General features: G+C 41.3%; 1 protein-coding gene and 1 non-coding gene across 2 annotated transcripts in view; one reads left to right on the top strand and one right to left on the bottom strand.

Annotated features, from left to right (window-relative positions):
• Positions 1-4,643: 4,643 nt before the first annotated feature.
• TRNAS-GCU (transfer RNA serine (anticodon GCU)) lies at positions 4,644-4,725 on the bottom strand. Its single transcript has one exon. It is a non-coding gene; the product is annotated as a tRNA-Ser (tRNA).
• Positions 4,726-4,969: 244 nt separating this feature from the next.
• The window catches only part of KNL1 (kinetochore scaffold 1), a 44,693-nt gene continuing 30,783 nt past the window's right edge, over positions 4,970-18,879 (top strand). The window contains exons 1-5 of the mRNA XM_072427697.1: positions 4,970-5,079; positions 8,631-8,677; positions 11,368-11,407; positions 11,894-11,953; positions 12,800-12,861. Of these exons, the coding sequence (XP_072283798.1) occupies positions 8,649-8,677; positions 11,368-11,407; positions 11,894-11,953; positions 12,800-12,861 (191 nt within the window). The 5' untranslated portion in view covers positions 4,970-5,079; positions 8,631-8,648. The remainder of the gene's footprint in view (positions 5,080-8,630; positions 8,678-11,367; positions 11,408-11,893; positions 11,954-12,799; positions 12,862-18,879) is intronic.

The raw sequence follows: 18,879 nt of genomic DNA on the forward strand, positions 1-18,879 counted from the left end.
ATGATGGATCTGATGATTAACAATCTAGATCTCAAATATCTGAGAGGGTGAAGAAAACAGTTTTTCACATTCTGTAATATAAATCAGTGTCTCTCAACTATGTTTCCTCCAAAGGTTGCAAGGGGATTCTTGAGCAATAAGCAATGTATGACTTTAAGGTCAGTTTAACAGATTCCAATGATCCTTTTGGCTTTCTGTAAGGGTGACATTCTTCAATGACCTGCAATGCAAGAATTCTTCCTACTGACTACCACAATAATGTACTGTGAGCTGTGGTTACAGTAGTTTTAATGGGTTCACTGAAGAACTGAAAGTTTTTTCAAGGGCTTCCCCCATGTTCAAAAGGTTGGGAACCAATGAACTTGTTGTAAAACATAATATTGCATTAAAATTTCCTGAAATAATAATAATGCTAAACCTATAATCAGTAAAACAACGGGCAGAGACATGTAACCTAACAAGGAGGAAGAAAAATCAGTTGACTGATAGAAGACTAATAGGAATGTGCAAAACTCTTTGATTTACTTCAAAGTAAGATCTGATAGCTGCTGACTGTTTTCCTATTTTGTGGGTAATGACTCTTTCACCCCTGCTTCCAGAAGATCTTCTACAAAAGAAGAGATCTTCTGCATGTCTTTAAAAAATGTCATAGGTTTTAGCTAAACTTCCCCCAATGCATCCAAACTTTGTAGGCCATCCTGCACCTGGCTTCATTACTGGCTTGCCAAGTGCAAGTTGTGGGAGTTTGCTAACCAGTAAGGGAGCCAGGTGCAAATGCTGGGTCTGGGTTACCCAGCAAGGCAGCCTTTTACACATGGAGCTGGCCCTTCATTTGCTCCTAGTTCCCATGTAGGATAGCCCAGACATAATACTCACTTCTGACTCCCTTGCTGGCTAGCCCAGTTCAAGTACCTGCTCCTTTCTGGCTAACAAGGAGGGCCTAGCTAGCTAGCTAGCAAGGGATCCAGATGCAGCTGAAACCTGACCCTTTATTTGCACCTGTCTACCTTTCTAGCTAGTCTGGCTTCCCCATACACCTGGCTTCCTAGCCCAAACCAAACACTTGCATCACCTACCTACTTTGCTAGTTTAGCTAAACTTAGCTAAGCTTATGAGTAGGGATTTAGAATTCATGCAGGAGAAATAAAAACACACACACTGCACTTCCATGGTTCAGGAAAATATAACAGGTTGAATTATTTGATGGGAGACTGGACCTCAACACATTTTAGGAAAAGTTCCACAAAGCCAGAACCGGCTACTATTTCTCTACTGTATCCTCTAGGGCAGTAATCGTGTCCATGAAAAAAAAGGTTTGTGGTCTGCGGCTCTGGCTGGTCACCCCCTAGCGGGGTCAGGAGAAGGACCATGTCCCCCATATGGTCCTGAGGGTCAGGGCAGTGGGCGGATTGTGTCTCTGGACACAACCCACCCAGTCCCCCATCACAGGTCTGAGCGTGGGCAGGTTCTGGCTTCATGACGTCACTATAGGGGAAGTGTCTTCCTCTTTGAGTGGCACACAGCTCACCACGCATGCACGGCCCGGAGTCTGTAAATTTAGTGGACTTTATGGACTACAAAGTCAAGCCACAAAGCTTAAACACTGAACTCACTGTCACCAAGCAAAATTACTTCACAGGTGCCATTTCCTCCCAGGCTTCCAACCCACGCAGCCTCTTTTCAACAATTGACTCCCTCTTAAACCCCACACGTGCTCCCCCCACAACAACCTTTACAGCCCAAGACATAGCCGCTACTTTAGAGAGAGAAAACTGACAAAATCAGACGTGATATTTCTGCTCATCGAGCCACTCCAACCATACCCACCCCATCCACCTGTAAATCATTAATGGCCTCCCTCAGCCCTGTTACTGTGAACGAAGTCTCTTCTGTCATCATCTCCGTCTACTACCTGTCCGCTTGACCCAATTCCTCCTGATCTACTCCGTGCCCATTCCTCCACCCTGGCCCCCACCCTAACCAAACTATTTAACCTCTACCTTTCTACTGGTATCTACCCCTCCACTTTTAAACATGCCATAATTCTCCTTATCCTGAAGAAACCATCACTGGACCCCTCCCTACATTCTAGCTACCCTCCTATCTCCCTTCTCCCATATGTCTCCAAACTTCTTGAACGCCTTGTCTACAAAAGATTCAGGGATTACCTGAGAACCAACTTTCTCCTTGACCCTCTCCAGTCTGGCTCTCAAGTTGCCCATTCCAGCGAAACAGCCCTTACTAAAGTGGCCAATGACCTCATCAGAGCTAAGTCTCGAAGGGAACTTTTCCCTCCTCCTTCTCCTTGATCTTTCCTCTGCTTTTGACACTTTTGATCACCCCTTTCTACTACAAATCATGCTCCCCATTGGTATCAGTAACACTGCTCTCTCTTGGCTTGCTTCCTATCTGTCTGACCGCTCCTTTCAAGATTCTTTCAATGGTAATTCCTCCTGTTCTACTCTTCTTCCTGTTGGTGTTCCCCAAGACACAGTCCTTGGACCGGTTCTCTTTTGCCTGTACACCTCGTCTCTCGGTAGTCTCATATCCTCCTTTGGCTTACAGTACCATCTTTATGATGATGAAACTCAAATCTTTCTGTCTATCCCTGACTTGTCTCCTGGATGAGGTCTCATGCGGCCTGTCAGCCATATCATTACCGATGTCTGACCGATTCCTGAAACTAAACCTAGATAAAACCAAACTCATCATCTTCCCCCCTTCAATATCCAAATCTCCTCCTGCCATATTCCTAACTGTTAACAACACTGTTATTCGGCCTTCCCTCAGCTATGTTGTTTTGGCCTCACCATTGATTCTGCCCTCTCATTTACTCCCTATATTCAAAACATTTCCAGGTCCTGTCACTTTCACCTGCGCAACATCTCCAAAATCCGCCCCTACCTGTCCCCTGAGACCAACAAACTTTGTACACGCTCTTATCATCTTTCGCCTGGACTTCTGTAACATCCTACTCTCTGGTATTCCACTAACCGGACTCTCTCCTCTACAATCTATTATGCAGCCAGACTCATCCATCCTTTCCACCGCTCCTCTTCCGCTGCATCTCTTTGCAGATCTCTACATTGGCTTCCATTTCACCTTAGAAAAAAATTTCTGTACTTTGCCTTCAAATCCCTCCACAGTTCTTGTCCCACTTACATTTCTGACCTGGTAAAAAAATACTCCCCCAGCTGCTCTCTCCGCTCCTCCGATGACCTACAACTGACTTCCTCACCCATAACCTCATCACACGCATGGCTACAAGACTAGAGCTGCCCCAATTCTCTGGAATGGTCTTCCTTGTCCTATTCGGCTTGCTCCTACTTTCTGCTTATTTAAAACAGCACTCAAAACCCATTTTTTCAAACTTGCCTACCAATCTTCTTCTGTCTTTCGAAACTGTCACTACTTTCCACCACTACATATCTCCCCTCCGACTGTGGGTTAATCACCCACCTACTAGATTGTAAGCTCTTCAGGGCAGGGTCCTCTCCTCCTGTGTCACTGTCTGTATTCGTCTGTGATTTGCAACCCTATTTAATGTACAGCGCTGCATAATATGTTGGCGCTATATAAATCCTGTTTAATACTATTATTAATAATAGTGGTCCTTGAGGTCCAAAAGGTTGGCGACTACTGTTCTACGGCATGGATATCATCAAACTACATGACTGAAAAGTTGTAAGAGCTGCACAAATATTTTGACATTTTGTATCCAGGGTAATAAAAGCCCTGTTGGCACTAACTTTACCTTACACTGAGTAAACCAAATTATAAGAATAGACTGCAATGTTCCTCAACAGACCTACAATTGTGCATGTGTAATTTTGGGCAGCAGTAGCTCACTTATTATTGTAATGCAATAGTGTGAATAAATGTCATTCTGGATGGGACCCCAATGCGCCTTCCCAGTGCAGTACTGTTGTGGTTTGCTGTGCATTTTCTAATGGAATCCAATGTAAAAATGTAAATTTTTGGTAAAAGTTTGCTTTTTTTTCTATTATCTATTACGATCAATTTAATTAATTAATAGGTATTGAATATGCTATCCAATTGTTCAGTATTAAAAATGTTTTTTCACCAGTATATCCTGAAAACATCGATAGTGACACAAGTATTAATTTTTTGATAGTGACACAAGTATTGCTATATTGATAGTGACACAAGAATTGATTTATTGATAGTGACTCAAGTATTGATATATTGATGGTGATACAAGTATTGATACATTGATAGTGACACAAGTATTTGACACAAGTATTGATATATTGATAGTGACACAAGTATTAATTTATTGATAGTGACACAAGTATTGATTTAGTGATAGTCACACAAGTATTGATTTGATTTATTGATTGTGACAAAAGTATTGATATATTGATGGTGACACAAGTATTGCTATATTGATAGTGGCACAAAGGGCTCAATTTATAAATGATAATTGGATGAAATTGTTTCAAGAACTGAAAATAGTTTTAAATGTATCTATGGTTATAAATAAATGTATATATGCACATTCGTTTTATAGTGTTTTTGTACGATTAAAAAACATATAAGAATTAAATACTATGTGTAAATTTAAGTACCATGTCAGAAAATAATAAGATAGTTAAATTAAAAAAAAAAAAAAATAAACATTTCGACGAGGATGGGATTCGAACCCACGCGTGCAGAGCACAATGGATTAGCAGTCCATCGCCTTAACCACTCGGCCACCTCGTCATGTTCGGGTATGTGACTGCTCGCTGTATCCTAAGAAATCAAATTATATTTTCCAGTAACAACATTAGAAAATACGTTAATTTTAATGAATGTGTGTTGTATTTGTTGTCCTCGCTCATTATCGCACCGCAATGTCTGCAATCTATATACAGTAACAAGGCAGACAAGTAAAAAGGCAAACAGGATGTAATGGGCGGGTCAAAGAGCCGCCCAATGAAAGTAGAGAGAGGCGTGGTCAGTGTGTACAGGAGAGTGGCGGTTAAATTTGAAAATGGACCTGGTTTCTGCGGTGTGACGGACTTGTTGGGGATTTGAGGCACGGAACCGGAGCCCGCGAAAAGGGAGGGCTGTGAGGTAACGGGCATAGGCGGGTGTTAGATATTTTTCTGAGGTACTCGCGGGTTAATAAAAGCCCGGCCAATGTAATAAAGCAAGCGGTCTTCATATTGTATACACTCAGCCCTTTGCAAGTTTTAAAAACGAGGAAGCGCAAGTATTTCCCGGCATGCTCTCCTGCAGCCTGGCTGAGACTTGTAGTTCCCCAGGCCCTGCAGAGTGTTGTCAGTGATATTGGTAATAAAACAGATGCATGTGGGAGCTGCTTGTGTTTTATATGTTCCCTGGGTAATATTACATAAGTCAGCCATGTAATCCCTCTGCTCTGCTGGCTGCATTCATTTCTGATCTGAATATTTCCTTTTTATGTTTATTAATAATAAATGGTAATGCTACAAAGAAGATACATTTACAATATGGTCAGGGTGCTTTTGAAGTTTTTGTTTCACCTCTGTGATTGTATGCCGCGTTCCCTCCTTGGCTGGTCCCTGGCCATAGAATACAAAGAGTTTTGTGATTGGTCAAGAAAAGAAGGCGCATGAGTGTCATTGCCGGTGCGCCATCGTACAAAAGCCATTTACATAAAAATAATTTTTGTCATAGGTGACAAATGCATAAAGATCAGCTATTTGGAGTCTCTTAGCGATGACACGTTTCGCAGTATAAATTCTGCTTCATAAGATTGGGATACATAGTATGGTAGAATTACAAGGTTCTAAATTGATCAGACCAATCAGGGTCACGTTTAAAAATTAAAAAAAAAACTTGCTGTCATAATTAAGTAGCCACTAAAATGTTAATCAAAAAGATTTGCACCATTGCTGCATACACGTCGATACAAAAAAATTGGTCAGAAAAACCAACTGGCTGGTTAGCAGAGTATACAGAGGGAGTTATGGGGTTTATTTTTACTTTGTAATTTTAAAATCCTCAAAACCATCCAAAATCACATTAATGTTAAAGTGTACCTAAACTCAGAAATTTCACTTTACATAAAATGGTAGACAACCTGATTTATGGCTTAGTCTACACGGATGTTTTCCCCAGCGTTTATTCTGAGGCTTTTAAAGCCCATGTTTGAAATTCTCATGCGTTCCAATAAACTAATCTACTTCAGGATGTTTTTTTCAGGCACGTTTATGAGCTTTATCTTTAAAATTAAAACGCAGGGTAAACATTTGAAAACGCCCCAAAACGTGTGAAAACGCTTGAAAATGCTCCTGTTGAACTCAATAGAGGCTTTTACAAGTGGTCTTAAGCTTTTTACAAGTGGAAAGCTTCCTTTGAAAACAATTAGGGCTTTTATAAGCGTTTTTAGCAGGACTTTGGAATCTGGAAGCCCCCTTTGATAAGGAGACTCCCAGATCTCTACCACCCCACCCTGGGGAATAAGTACAGGGGTACATAAAACCCTTTACTCATTCCCTGAAATGGTTAATGTTAAAAAAAAAAAAAAATAGGATGCGGCTTTAATGTTAAACTATTTTATTAAATGTGTGTTTTGTGTAACTAAACTTCTTATCCCAATGACAGGATGATTCCCACGGCTGCATTCATGACATGAGCACAGCCCTGGGATGACTCCTGACAGTGAGGGATCCCCAGGCACTGGAGGTTAAATGAGGACAAGGCTTCCCATTCACCTCTAGTGCTTTGTGATTGGCTGAGGTTTTCCGTTTCTCAGCCACTCAGCACTAGACTTGAATGGGGAGACTTGTGCCCATTCATCACTAGTGCTCTGTGATTGTCTGAGAAATAGGAAACCCTGATGACAGCTCAAGCATCATAAGGATTCCCCTTTCCTCAGCCAATCAGGAAGGAGCGCAATCAGCGGAGCTTTACTATGCCCTAGAGGAGCTGTGACATGTGTTCTGTATCTGTAGCACATACTAGTGGGTCTGCACTGCATGTAGTAATAGTTGGATAGTTTTCCTGGCACTCTGATCTTCCCTACATGATAGATGGGAGACCTCATTTCAAACTCATATTTGTGGCACCTATAGAATTTTCAATCCTTAAACATTGTTAGGCTAGGAGGTGGTCAGAAAATGGGGTAGTGAGAATCTTTTGCTGTGATGTTGGAAGCCCCTCCGACTATTAGAATCCTGTCCCCTAGCAACCATAATTTGCAGGAATGGCCTCACTTCCTGGCTACCTCATTACTCCCTACCAGCATGGATCGGAGGGGTGCTAGGCCAAAGTGATCAGATCTCTATCGGGACTTCTAGGTAGTGGGCTTAAGTTTGTTTTTGTTTTTTTTTTGACACTTTGGGGAGTTAACAGAGCACATTTGTGCGTATGTTCAATTATTCTTTAAACCAGTGGTCCCCAACCTTTTCAGTGGACCTACAGACCACTAAACTTACAGACCCCGGACTGTGCATGCAGGGGGAGCCATGTGTCGCTCATATGGGAAGACTTCCCCAGAATAACGGGAAAACTTCTCCCAGAATAACGTCATGATGCCAGAACCCGCCCTGAGCCTGCGATACATATGAGAGACATGGTCCCCAGCTCTGGCCGGTGACCACCCCCCCTATAAGTGTGTTGGAAACCGCTAGTCTCGGCACTCTCGTGGACCGGGTGTGGGCGACCCCTGCTTTAAACTGTTCAGGTTTTTATTTCTTTATGTCCATTACTTAAACAATCTGTAAGTATGCCGGGAGGATTAGGGGTGAATTTTTTGCACAAGAACACAGAAAACAGTACAAAAAAATTATTTTGCTATAGTTCTGCATATAAATCATATCAAATTATACCGTGCCACTGTTAAACAAGGTAGTAAATAAAAATAAATGTTCCAATTAGTGGAATCTTTTATTGAAGCTGACCAGATGGCAAAATTCTAATTTTGCTTGTTGTGATGGAGTAACTTAAAACAAATATTTATCAAATTTGTGGTGGCTGGAATATGGCTCAGTATGTAAATTTGTGGGGTTTTTGGCGCTTTGGGTAGTTGTAAAGTAACTGGATTTTACCTTTCCTGCAGCTGTCTATAAAGAACGATAGTTCAGTACCACCCTCTGCTGCCTGCTGAAAAATGTTTAAACACAGATTCTTTAAGAACCGGCACAGCAGTGCGGGAAGCTAAGCAACTGCCCTCGGGAACCACATGAGCACAACACAGAAACTGCTGTTGTCAATACCAATCTGAATATAGCTTTAAACTGTGTACAGACAATAGATTTTTATCCTCTGAGAGGAAATTCATCTATTCTCAGTAAAAAATGTCTGTACAGCTGTCCTCTGATATTGGCTAGCGATCCACCGTCCAGAATCACTAAATGTTTGACACAAGCTACCGCTGTTGCTTTCCAATGGGGACGACAAAGCGCCACGCCCTCTATAGAGAGAGATAATGCATAATAAAATTTCAGTTGGTTCAAATTTAGATAAATGTGCATTATATAATAACTAGAAAATGGTGGGATATTTTGTCATGGGTTTAAAATGGTTATCCAAGTTTATGTGCAATTATTTTACCTGGCAATAAGTCATTACTTCTTGTCTGTGTTTTCTTCAGCATCTATTATAGCGTGGTCTTATTGTACCCATTTTTTTCCCATTAGGTCAGTGGTATAATAAAAATGGACAACAAATCTGTTCTTCAGGGCAGGTAAGGGTTATACACAATTTCAGATGGTAGATTCCATACTCTGTGTGTTATTGAATGTTTTGTCTGTATCATTAGTTTTTTCAGTCTCTCGTATTATGCTGTATGTAGACTTACTGACAAGGGTAGCCACATACAGTTGGTTTCCTGAAGGCATAAAAGATATTTCAAAGGGTTCCTCCATATTAAAAAGTTTGAGAAACACTCACTGACACAATCCATAAGCTGTGCTGTACATTCTATGCATTGGACTGGTTCACTGTATATGCTGTGCTCTATGTTCCATACTTTGGAATTCCACAACAATATTCTTCCTTGTATATTATATATTAGACCTGGCTTTCCCAACATATGGCCCACAGGCCAGAACCCCGTGTTTAGCTTTGACCACAGTCTCATACACAGCACTCTTGCTGCTGTAACTTGCACCAAATCCTGTATAGGAATTCTTTAATTATTCACTTCCTCTACTGGGTTCTACTGTGGATCATGTCACCTGCCGAAACACAAGGAGTTGAAAAGGCATGACTGTGAAATCTAAGTGTCTGTTGGTTTGAGGGTGCGCACGTGGGCATATATTTGTCTGTGTGAGTATATGGCTATATGTACAGTTGTGTTCAGAATAATAGCAGTATGTTTACAAAAAAAGTAACAAAACAAAATCCTTAAAATTCTTTTTATTTTCATACACACAAATGCATTGGGAACACTGCACATACTATTGCAAATTAAAACCTGAAGAAAAAACGAAAAGTACGTTTGTATTATTCCTTTTCAGAAGCTGAAGAAAAGGTAATAGGCTTTAAAAAAAAAAAAAAAATAGTGTCTGTATTCTTCTTTACAAACTCAAACATTCACTGTATAAACTGAAAAGCTTTTAGGAATTTGCTTTCCCTTTGAATCACTGAACTAATATTTAGTTATATAACCACTGTTTCTGAAAACTGCTGCCCATCTTTGTTGCATGGAGTCAACCAACTTCTGGCACCTGTACACAGGTATTCCAGCCCAGGAAAATTGAACTATACACCACAATTTTTTGCATTTCTTGGTTTTGCCTCACAAACAACATTTTTTGTGTCACCCCCCAAGTCTATTGGATTCAGATCTGGGGATTGGGCTGACCACCATAAAACCTCAATCTTGTTGGTCTGGATTCAAGACTTTGCTCGTTTTCTGATGTTTGGGGTCCTTGTCTTGTTAAATCACCCATTTCAAGGACATATCCTCTTTGGCATAAGACAGTATGATCCCTTCAAATATTCTGATGTTTTTAAACTGATCCATAGTCCCTGGTATGTGATACATAGGCCCAACACCATAGTACGAGAAACATCTCCATATCCTAATGCTTGTTCCACCATGCTTCACTTTTTTCACATTGTACTGTAGCCTAAATTCAGTGTTTGCAGGCTGTCTGACAAGCTATGTCTGGCCCCTACACCCACCCACTTTCATCAGTCTACAAAATGTTTACCATTTTGCTTTAGGCTTTGTCAATGTGGCAAACTGTAGCCTCTTTAGCACATGTCTTTTTAGAGCTTCTTTGATCTTCCTGGAGCTGATCATTAACTGAGTCTTTGCTTTTCTTCTAGCCATCATATCATATTTATCATTTTCTGCACTTCTTTCTATGTTTTCCCCTTTCCAAACAACTTTTTAGTCAAAGTACGCTGTTCTTCTAAAAAAAATGTCTGGAACTGCAGTATACTGAAATGCAGTATACTCCGCATGTACAGAATTTGCTGCTTTCCTTCCTTAAATAAGGGCCATAACTGACATCTGTTTTTTTACAAAATGAATGATCTCGCTAATTAATTTCCACACTGCTATTATTTTGAACAGCCTAATGTTCCCTTTCTTTCACATTCTGTAAATGAATAACACAAATGTGATAAATGTTTCCCCATGCTTAGATTTCGAATAGGATGTGCAGTGTTCCCAATGCATTTATTTACATGTATAGAAATAAATCCATTATGCGGAATTTGAACTTTATTCACTTTTTTAAATACACTGCCATTGTTATGAACACAACTGTGTGTGAATGTATGTTTGTGATTATGCATTCTAGAAATGTTTCACAGTGTGAAGGGGACAGGGAATGAATGAATCATATGTGGTTGTGTTAACTGTGTTTCTGAACCTTCCTATGTACATTTCATATTCCTGAACTCCATTCTCTGTGCGTGGGCTGTATGCTACTTTAATACCTAAGGCCTATGTTTTGTATGCTGGGCTTTGTTAATTTTTCGTTTTACTTTTGGTCACTGCATTCAGTGCACTGGACTGTGTGCTTTTCCATGAGCTATAAATATTTTGTTAGCACAAATGTAGCAGCATTTGCGCACGGAATATACATCAACTAGGTGCTTGTTAAATGTATCTCCTCCATTGTCACTATAAGGTACAGCTTGCCCATGCTGCAAACTTTGATTTGGGTATTTTGGCTCTTTGGGCGTTTTGGAAATGTTGGACTACCATGTTACAGACCTTTACATTCCCTATGTTGCAGGGGATGTTAAATACAACAATCTTTAAACCTTATGGTTGTCAGGCAGGAGAACAGTTCAGTCCTTTACTGTGGCCAATAAAAGGAAAAAACAGGGCAGAGGATATGTGGTATATAGTTCTGTTTGAATGCAAAATAACATCCTTTAGATTTATTATTTCCCCGTTTTATTTCTTTTCAGCGATCTAACTGAACGAAGGAGCCGTAGACGACTTTCGTCGGTAATTATGTTGCACATTTTAGTCACCATTGTCATTTTATATGTATTATTTGGTGAAGTTCCTCTAACAATTACATTTTCAAAAGTATCCAAACAAAATATGCCCTTTTAATAGACAATCATTAAAGCTGAACTCTGGGCACAAAAACGTATGTATTATATTGTTTATATATTATAAATAAAACTTGTATATTATGTTTTTATTATATAAAAATATATTTAATGGCAAGGAATGATAGAAATCTACTTTGTCTACACAATCAAATAATATTTTGTAAGTTGCAACAAGATCATCACTATGCTACACAACTGCTGTATGTATCTACAATCTGCTCAAGCATATAAAATCTATGATCTATCTATGAGCAATATTTTAGTCAAAGCTGAGTGAGAAAGTGAGAAAGGCAGCTGTCCATGGTATGCATGTACTGCTTTTTTTTTTTGTTTTCATTTTTTTTTAATATGTTTTTTTTTTTTTGTTTTACAGATTCTGAAAGCTCCAAGAAGTCCCCTTAAAGATCTGGGAAATGGAAACGAGCTTCATCAGGTCAGATAAGTCTACTAGCCTTGCCTTGAGTAGAATATTTACCAAGTCTACTAGCCTTGAGTAGAATATTTACATACGAACTACATTTTTTTTCTTCCAACAAAAACCTTCCGTATCGACTTGCAAATTTTAATTTTTTTTTTTTCATTTAAGTTACTCCTTAAGCTTTATGTTGGTGCATTTGGGAGAATTTTCAGCTGTATTGCCACCTTATGTTGTTAAAAAAAACATGTCTCTGTGTATGTTGTTAAAAAAAAGTGTGTGTGTGTGTGTGTAAATATACACACTTACCAACCACTTTACTAGGTACCTCCATCCAACTGCTTGTAAGCACAAATATCTAATCATCCACTCAACATGGCCACAATTTAGAGCATTTAGGTATGTAGACATTGTCAAGGCGACCTGCTGAAGTTAAAACCATGCATCAGAATAGGAAAGAGAGGAGTTTTAAGTGAATGTGGTATGAATGTTGTATAGAGCCATATGTTTGCTAAGCCTAATTTTTATTTTTATTTTTTTAGTATTCTATTATTATAGATGGATGTTGCAAGGTACAATGATATTTTCAGAGATGGCCACCTAGTCCTTGCTGTCCACTCTATCCTGGGGAAAGTGACAAAAATTGATATAACAAAAGTGTGAACAATTTGTACGGTGTTTAGGTTGACATGACAAACAATGTCCAATGTGAAATGTACCTCTACAGAACCATTAATTAGGGAGGAGCCTGAGAGATGGGGCATATGAAAGACTGAAGAAGCATAGGACTTTCCCTTGTAGCTATTAATTTATAATTAGTTTAAACATATGTTTGTTTCAGTGACAAAATGTTCTTACCTACAGGAGTCAACTTTTGAAAAACGGAGAAAAAGCTCTCGGCGAGTGAGTTTTGCAGAGACAATAAGGTAATTCTCTAATCATGGGCAATTTCACAAATATTAGCTATGTCTTTTAGCTCTTGTCAAACTACATTTCTTCATGAATTCTTTTTTTTTTTTTTATTGAGAATTACTTGATATATTCTTGTATGGCTGGTTAGTGTGGTTCTCCCAACACAAGGCTTTCTGTTCGAGTTGTTAGTAAATGGGTTAGGTCAAAAAAAAAATGCAACTTTTGCTTTGATATGTCCCTCTGCTCCCTGTGGCTGCCCCCTTATAAATACTCCATTCCATTTTGCTCTTGCCACTCTTCTGGGTGATGGCATGATGTGTTCCCATCCTGTTTATGTAGCCACAGTGAAGGCTCCTGGTAAGGTGTAGATTTGTAAAGTTGTACGGTGTTAGTTTCTTTTTGTACAATTTACTAAGTTTAACTACAGTTACCCTCAGGTCTAATTTTGTGTGTTTATCTTAGAGCCAATATTTATAAATTTTATATTTGAATCCTTATCCATCCCAGGTGAACTGGAATGGTTTTTATTGTAAAAAGTGGGTGAACACATTACATTTTGATATTTTTATTCTTCATGTAAAGAAGAAAAGTTACCATTCAGCCTACATTTAATTATATTATGTATGTATGGTGGGTAACATGTAGCCAGCTTTAATTCTGGTGTCCCATTGGTACCTCACTTACCATTCCAGATAATTTTATTTGCCTGCACTTTCATGGCTTATGTAAATTTTATGAGTTGAAACTGTTGTGTGCATTACTGTAAAGCCAGAAATGCTTAAAGCTAAACCCTTTCAAGTTTGTGTCTAGAGAAGATCCATAATCTTGTTTTCTCTCTGTTGTTTATCCTGAAAAGCAGCATGGATGTCCTGGGATTTCTGAGGGTGTAGATAATCACAAGACACTTGTTAATGTGAGGCCAATAGAGATAAATGGGACAGGTTTATATAGCTGCTGCAAAGTCTAGAGCCAGATCTCCAGCATATGGGCAAACTAGAAGCTGCAAGTTTTATACCTTGTTACTGCCACAACATAAAAATTAAAGCTTTAACTACAGTGCTATCTATCTCTTCATTAGGCCACATAAAGATGTCACTTTTAAAGGATCATTTTATTTCATTTATATTTTTATCGATATGCTAATAGACTAGTTTTTGAGGTGACTTTATTCTGTTTCTTTAACCTCCCTTTAAAAAGGATATGGATTATATAAAAAAAGTCATGTACAGTTAGAGCCATAAATATTTGAACAGAGACAACGTTTTTCTAATTTTGGTTCTGTACATTACCACATTTCAGCTTTAATAAAGGGCCAACTGAGTCCAACTAATACAGGGCTAGCATAAAGGGCCAACTGAGGCGGTCAAAGGCCTTTTCGGCATCTAGGCTAAGTATCAGGGACACGGGGTCTTCCGTTTATTAATAATATCAATAATGTTGACAACTCGTCTAGTATTGTCGCCCGCATGTCTGTACGGAATAAAGCCCGTTTGATCCCAGTGGATGAGAGAGGGAAGAAACCTGGAAAACCGAGAGGCCAAAATTTTTGTAAAAATTTTTAAGTCAGAGTTTAGAAGGGCTATTGGTCTATAGCTCGGGCAATCCAATGGGTCCTTGCCCGGTTTCGGTATCACTGTTATATGAGAAGCCAACATAGAGGGGGGGATCAGCTTGCCTTTCAAAAAATCATTAAAAAGATTCAGGAGATGTGGGGAAAGCTCTGATAGGAACGTTTTGTAGTATAAGTAGGGCAAACCGTCCGGGCCAGGAGCTTTAGAGGAAGGCAATTGGGCAATAGTTTTTGCGAGTTCCTCTTCCGTAATGGGGTTAAGTTGCTCCAGGTGATCCGACTCAGTCCTAGGGAGGACCACCCGTGCCAGATACGAATCTGTTTGGCCTCAATGATCTACCCTAGAGGAGCTTGGGCACAGTGAACCGTTTGGTATAATTGTGAATAATAGGTCTCAAAACAGGAGGCGATGTGGGAGGGGATGTACCGCACCTTCCCGCTCTCATCTCTAACCGCCCCAGGAGAGGAGTGGACCTGCATATCCCTCAGTTTACGGGCCAGCAGTGTGTCCGCCTTGTCACCCTTATAATAGTATTGTTGACCGATACGCTGCATCCACCTGCTAACCTTCCTCAATTCCAGGGCCCTCAGCCGAGACCTGAGGGTGATTAGTTCCCTCAAGAGGTCCAAGGACGGTTTCGCTGTGTATTTTGCCTCTACAGACTTTAAGGCCTGTGTCACAAGCGTCCGCTGTAAATTAGAGTCCCTCTTAAGGCGGGAACCCAGGGCTATACAATGTCCTCTAAATACAGTTTTTTGGGCTTCCCAGAGCGTGGAATTATGAGCCACAGTGCCTTCATTTTCCCTAAAGAAGGACTTTAACGTTGTAGAAAGTGACAATTTAGAGTCGAGATGTTTTATTAGATAATCGTTCAGTCTCCAGTGACAGACTCTCACTGATTTGGGGGAGAGGGTCACATCCAGTGTAATGGGAGCATGGTCAGACCAAGCGATTGGATGTATCTCCGCGGAGATACTGTTCCTCAGGAGCGGAGAGTTAGTGAAAAGGTGGTCAATTCGGGTATGAGTACAATGCGGGGGGAATAAAAAGAATACTGTCTCCCAGAAGGGTGGTGAATCCGCCAGTTGTCATAAAGCTGATATTTCCTAAGCAATTGCCTAAACACTCTGGATTGCCTGGACACCTGTGCCGGGGGCTGGGAGTGGAGCAAAGTATGCCTGTCCCTAGTGGGAGAGAAAATCAAGTTAAAGTCTCCCCCCACTATCAAATAGCTATGGCTGAAATCTTGAAGGCGGGACAGTACCTTACTGATAAAGTGAGTTTGATTAGTGTTAGGGGCGTATAAATTACATAGTGTAATAGGCACTCCCTGCACTGCGCCATTAAAAATAATGTATCTCCCATCAGTATCTATAATAGAGCGTGACAGTGTAAATTTGTGGGAGTCCTTTAAGAGGACTGCAACTCCGGCCGCCTTCTTGCCCTGGGAATTAGCAAGGTATGCCTGAGGATAAAGTCTGGAGGCAAAGTTAAATGAACCGGATTTGTCAAAATGAGTCTCCTGCAGAAAGACAATATCTGGAGCTAAGCGTTTAAACTCTCTCAGGGCAAATTTCCACTTCGTGTAAGAGTTTAAACCCCTTACATTAAAAGATAATATCCTAGTAGCTATTAGAAGTAAGAGGGAACCAATATGCCACAGCCAAAATCACCACTTATTAAAGTATCCTTCGGTAAACCCGCAGGGTAGCATCCAGAGCCAGGTTCTGCTCCACATCATGTCACATTCAAGATAGGGGGGAAGGGAGAAGGGGTCACAAAACACCCCAATAACAACAAATAAAACCAGTGAACAAGAAAAAAATATAAGCCAGTAGGTGAGTACTCGCCTATCGGCGAGTAGGGAGGAGTCAACATCTGCCGGTCCTGGCCACCTATAAGGTGGGGGCAGGGAACAAATTCGCCTGGCAGATGAATGGATCCTCCCATAGGGACCATGGACCCAAAGGGCCAAAGAACACTGATCAATAAATCCCATCAACAACAAAATGATGCCGACCACCGCCAGTCAGGCCACTAGGAAGAGATCGGGACAGCCCCTGAAAAAATTAGGGACAGCCCCGAGCCCCCCCCCCCCCCCCAGGGCCGCGACAGAAAGAAATTTGAACTTCACGGGAGGTTGGGCGCCCTAGCACCCTGGTAAAAAAAAGCTTGCAGGACCGGTTTAAGATCAGAATCTCGAGTTGCCTCAGGGAGACCCCATACCTTTAATATTATTCCGTCTAGATTTGTTGTCCAAGTCCTCAATTGAACGTTGAAGCTCTTATTTTCTGATCACTATCCCCTACTTTGCGTGAAAGTGTTGTTATATCCTCCTTGGCCAGTTGTACATTTTCATCCAGGTCATCTACTCTGCCAGCCAAGGAATGCAAATCAGCACGCAGGGCCCCTATTTCAGTAGAGCATGTTGCCTGAACTTCTGCTACTAATTTCTGGAAGTCATCCTTAGTAGGTAAAGATTGTAAATACTGCTGCCATAGGGGGTTGGGGCAATCCTCCAACGGGCGATGACCTCTCTCCCTCCTCGTATGAGGACCTGGCCAGGCCTTTAAGCCAGGGGTTTCCACCACTAAATCCCCACAAACAGTTGGGGAAGTAACCAAAGGGGGGGGGACCTAAAGTGCTTGAGGGGGAACCCGGCACAAGGTTATCCCCGATCCCCCCCACATATGTGGCCTGCTCTAACACCAGTACCCCTCCTGCATGCAGTAGGCTCCCTGGCTCCCCTAAGTAACTCCAGGGGGTCTGATGACTGGGTGAATACCCCGCTGGGAGAAGCTGCAGGGGAGCAGAGTCCCCCATTATGATCCGCAGGACTCACCGGCTCCAGTGCAGGAGATTCTGGGCTGTGGGAAGAGGAGGGTGACAAATCCCTGTCATCTGCAGAGTAATCCGCTGGCTGCAGCTCCGTGTCAGCCGGGTCCCGATCTCTCTCTCCCCTCTGCCACGTGTGCGGGGATATAGTCGGCGCCATCTTGGAAGCCGGAGAGGAGGCTGGCGAGGGATCCCCAATATAGGCCCGTGTAGAGGGCTAAAGAGAGTGCTGTTGCAGCGCTTGGGTGGGGGGGAACTTCCCCACTCTCGCTCTGCGTTGTTTGCCCATAATTAAGTGTGCGTCTGCCCGGGATGCTGCGGATTGTTGGTTTCCTCCTTTTTAATGCTCGGCCAGGCCTTTACTGCAGCGGCTTTCAGTTGCTGTTTGTTTGTGGGCCTTTCTGTCCGAAGTTTAGTCTTCAACAAGTGAAATGCATGCTCAATTGGGTTCAGATCAGGTGACTGACTTGGCCATTCAAGAATATTCCACTTTGCTTTAATAAACTCCTGGGTTGCTTTGGCTGTATGTTTTGGGTCATTGTCCATCTGTATTATGAAATGCTTCCCAATCAATGTGACTGCCATTTAGCTGGATTTGAGCAGACAAGTATGTCTCTGAACACCTCAGAATTCATTCGGCTGCTTCTGTCCTGTGTCACATCATGGATAAACACTAGTGTCCCAGTGCCACTGGTAGCCATACAAGCCCAAGCCATCACACTGCTTCTGCCATGTTTTACAGATGATGTGATATGCTTTGGATCATGAGCTGTTCCACGCCTACTCCATACGTTTTTCTTCATCATTCTGGTAAAGGTTGATCTTGAGTTCATCTGTCCAAAGAATGATTTTCCAGAACTGTGCTGGATTTTTTAAATGTTTTTGAGCAAAGTCCAATCTAACCTTTCTATTCTTGAGGCTTATGAGTGGCTTGCACCTTGCAGTGCACCCTCTGTATTTATTTTCGTGCAGTCTTCTCTTTATGGTAGACTTGGATATCGATACGCCTACCTACTGGAGAGTGTTGTTCACTTGGTTGGCTGTTGTGAAGGGGTTTCTCTTCACCATAGAAACGATTCTGCGATCATTCACCACTGTTGTCTTCCGTGGATGTCCAGGTCTTTTGGCGTTGCTGAGTTCACCAGTGCTTTGTTTCTTTCTCATGATGTACCAAACTAGTTTTTGCCACTCCTAATATTGTAGCAATTTCTCGGATGTGTTTTTTCTGTTTTTGCAGCTTAAGGATGGCTTGTTTCACCTGCATGGAGAGCTCCTTTGAACGCATGTTGTCTGTTCACAGCATAATCTTCCACATACAAGCACCCCCCTCCCCCCTCAAATCAACTCCAGGCCTTTTATCTGCTTAATTGATAATGACATAACGAAGGAATTGCCCACACCAGCCCATGAAATAGCCTTTGAATCAAATGAAGTGATTGTGTAAAAAAAAAACAAAAGCCTTAGTTCTTCACATATTCAGTGTTCTCCCCAGAAATTTTTTTCAGCCGGGTGGTGGGAAGCTGTAGCCGGGTGGTAAAAAAGGGGGTGTGGCAAAACACAGCAAATTTAGTGCTCCCAGTTGTTTATGCCATGGGTATCCAGTAACCTCTTATTGTTTCAGTGTTC

The sequence above is a fragment of the Pyxicephalus adspersus genome, chromosome 12 (assembly GCF_032062135.1).
Source record: "Pyxicephalus adspersus chromosome 12, UCB_Pads_2.0, whole genome shotgun sequence".
Lineage (NCBI taxonomy): Eukaryota > Metazoa > Chordata > Amphibia > Anura > Pyxicephalidae > Pyxicephalus > Pyxicephalus adspersus.